Source organism: Oratosquilla oratoria, chromosome 33 (genome assembly GCF_046742065.1).
Source record: "Oratosquilla oratoria isolate Oo_2021 chromosome 33, ASM4674206v1, whole genome shotgun sequence".
Taxonomy (NCBI): domain Eukaryota; kingdom Metazoa; phylum Arthropoda; class Malacostraca; order Stomatopoda; family Squillidae; genus Oratosquilla; species Oratosquilla oratoria.
In genome coordinates, this window is record NC_134809.1 from 7,860,882 (window position 1) to 7,863,381 (window position 2,500).

General features: G+C 53.2%; 1 protein-coding gene across 22 annotated transcripts in view; it reads left to right on the top strand.

The window, feature by feature from the left end:
* The first annotated feature begins 870 nt into the window (after window positions 1–870).
* Window positions 871–2,500, top strand: part of LOC143017740 (uncharacterized) — a 125,968-nt gene continuing 124,338 nt past the window's right edge. For 13 of the 22 annotated variants that reach the window (XM_076172549.1, XM_076172558.1, XM_076172550.1 and 10 more), the window contains exon 1: window positions 872–1,134. In XM_076172549.1, coding sequence (XP_076028664.1) covers window positions 1,018–1,134 — 117 coding nt within the window. In that variant the 5' untranslated portion in view covers window positions 872–1,017. Of the gene's footprint in view, window positions 1,135–2,500 lie in introns of all 22 variants that reach the window. The other 9 variants (XM_076172556.1, XM_076172559.1, XM_076172560.1 and 6 more) reach the window with 2 other exon arrangements.

Here is a 2,500-nt window from a genome sequence, read left to right on the forward strand (position 1 = left end):
CCTCGTTTAGGCTTTTCAAGGCAAGAAGGACATTACCTGTCCGAACTCGACACCAGTTTGAAGTGTTGCCGATAGTACCTCCAGGTGGGAGTAAATTAAAGCTCATTTGCATTTGTATGCAGGCAGTGCCGTGAGCGTGTGCGCTCGCTTATGCAAATGCATATCAAAGCCTCGGTAGCTGCGTGGTGCTCTACATTGCGTGTAAAAGTGTAGGAAACAATTAGCCCGAGTGGTTTTAAGCTGTTGTTACCTTTACTTCACCTTTGTTGACATCTGTTCAAATGACGCTGAGTGTTATATTTTCTTACACCTGCAAGTAACTGTATTCAGCCGCGGATAGTCCATATAGTTTATGATGAGTCTAAACGAAGCACAGGTGCATGTAGGAAGTGGCCGCTTATGCAGGTGGCTCGTATTTCAAGTCTTGGGTCGCATATTTGTCCGGGGGGCCTCCACCTGAAGGGGAGGAACTGTCTGCAGGTGCTGCGGACGCATTGAGGCGGAGGGCCGGAGAGCGCAGGACGCTCTGAAGGATGCACACTTGGTTGCTCGCTTTATCGAAGCTGCGCCGCCCCGACACAACAGCAGCACCCGCCACATTCAGCGGATCGGAGCTGTTGGCACCATCTATGTCTAGATGCGCATGCGCAGACCGATGGCATCCTTCCAACGACCCGCCAATCACAACTGCTCGAAAGGAGGACGCGCGTTGCGATTGGCCGGCCGCGCAGGTTGCCCCCGAACGCGGGAGCCTCCCGAGGGCTGCGCTGCCTATTTCAGGTGAGGGAGGAAGTGACGTCATGGGGAGCACGAGCCCAAAATACCCGGCGGGGCAGGGCGACCAGTCGCCGCTGCCAGAGCCAGCGCCAGGCAAATCGGAGCTCCAGTGGGCGCGAGGGTCCGGTCTGGGGCGTGCGTTCAGTGTCAGCGTGAGGTCGGTGCCTGTCCTTCTTCTTCTTCCTCGTTGAATCTGCCGTTGGAGAAAGAGCCGCCGCCGCCGCCGCCACCACCACCAGGATGATGCGCGGACCTAGTTACGACGATGCGTACATCAGCAGGAAGCTGTCGAGCTTCCAGTCCCAACCGACCTATGCACCACCTCCTCCCCCGCCCTCCTACGGCCGCTACATGCAGGTAGGTGCCGAGGTCCAACCCCCTCCCCCAACCCCAAACCCCAACCCCACCCCGGGTCACCTTCCGTTCAATGGGGGATGGCGGGTGGCGGCAGCAGGCTCGCTCTTGGGGGTGACGAAGGCTCCAGCAGCACCTGACGACGATAGGAGTGAGGAGCGAAAGACCCGGGGAGGAAGGGTCTCAGCCGCACTCGCCTTCTTCGCTTGCTCCCTCGCCCGCCTTGGCCTTGCGTCAAAAATACTCGTGGTTCTGCCCGCCGGCAGCACATATAAGGAACGAAGGCCGAGTTTTAAGTCAGGAAAACAAGTTAAGCAAAAAAAAAAAAATAACGGAAAATATGTGTATGCATTGAAGGGGCTATCGCGAATGCGGCAGAGGCCACGCGGTCCCAGGGACTGCAGAGGAACCGTCGATCCTTCGACACGACAGGAGCGATGTTGAGCTGCACGAGGAATGCCCGTGACGCATCACTTGCACCGTCATGTCTGAATGCAAGTGACGATTCCCCCAATGTGCTCACATGCCTCCCCCCCTCCTCTCTCCCTGCCGTCACCCCCCACCCCCCATTCTAGGACTGAAGTCACAAACATATACAAAAGATTGACATCCCCCCCCCCTCCCTTCTCCTCAGGTTCCAGGTATTATAGACATCTTTACCTGTTGGTCAACTCTGTGCATAACTGTAAAGACGTCTTTGTGATCCCGGGCCTCCCACTCCCGCGAGTGTCCGAATAGCCATATCGCGTCAGTCAAGCCGTGGGGGGATCAGGTTACAGAAAGGCGCTGCCGGTAATTTGCTTAGAAGCTGCAACCGGCGTCCGTGCCGTTCTAGGACCGTTGATTACACCATTTTTTTTAACTCGTTCACTACCAAAAAGGTGCCGAAAAGATGAGTAGAATATCCTCACAGCAGACACACAATATGGAAATAAGTGCCATCCAGCGTGCAATGGATTGATTGAGATAAGATATAACCATTTTGCTACCAATGGAGCACCACAGACTCTATCAATCAAGTAGCCTTTCAGGGGCCAGAAAGAGAAATGCGACGCGGTATGGAAAGGGTGAAATTTTCGTCAAGGGCTTTTAGTTTCCATCAGTAATGTCAACTGATGACGTCAGGTGGCCCGACACGCTAATATCACAATACTGCACAAATAGTTTACATCGTTAGGAATTTTGAAATGTTTCTTTCCTCAGCTTCCTATCTCCCCACCCTCATCCCCAATATATGTGAAGGCTTATCATTAATCAGAATTTTTTTACCTAGATATGGTGGTGTTTGTGTTACAGAGCAATATATATACATGACCAAGGACTACTACAGCAGCTAATGGTATTAGAATAGGTTACAAGTGTCAAAGAA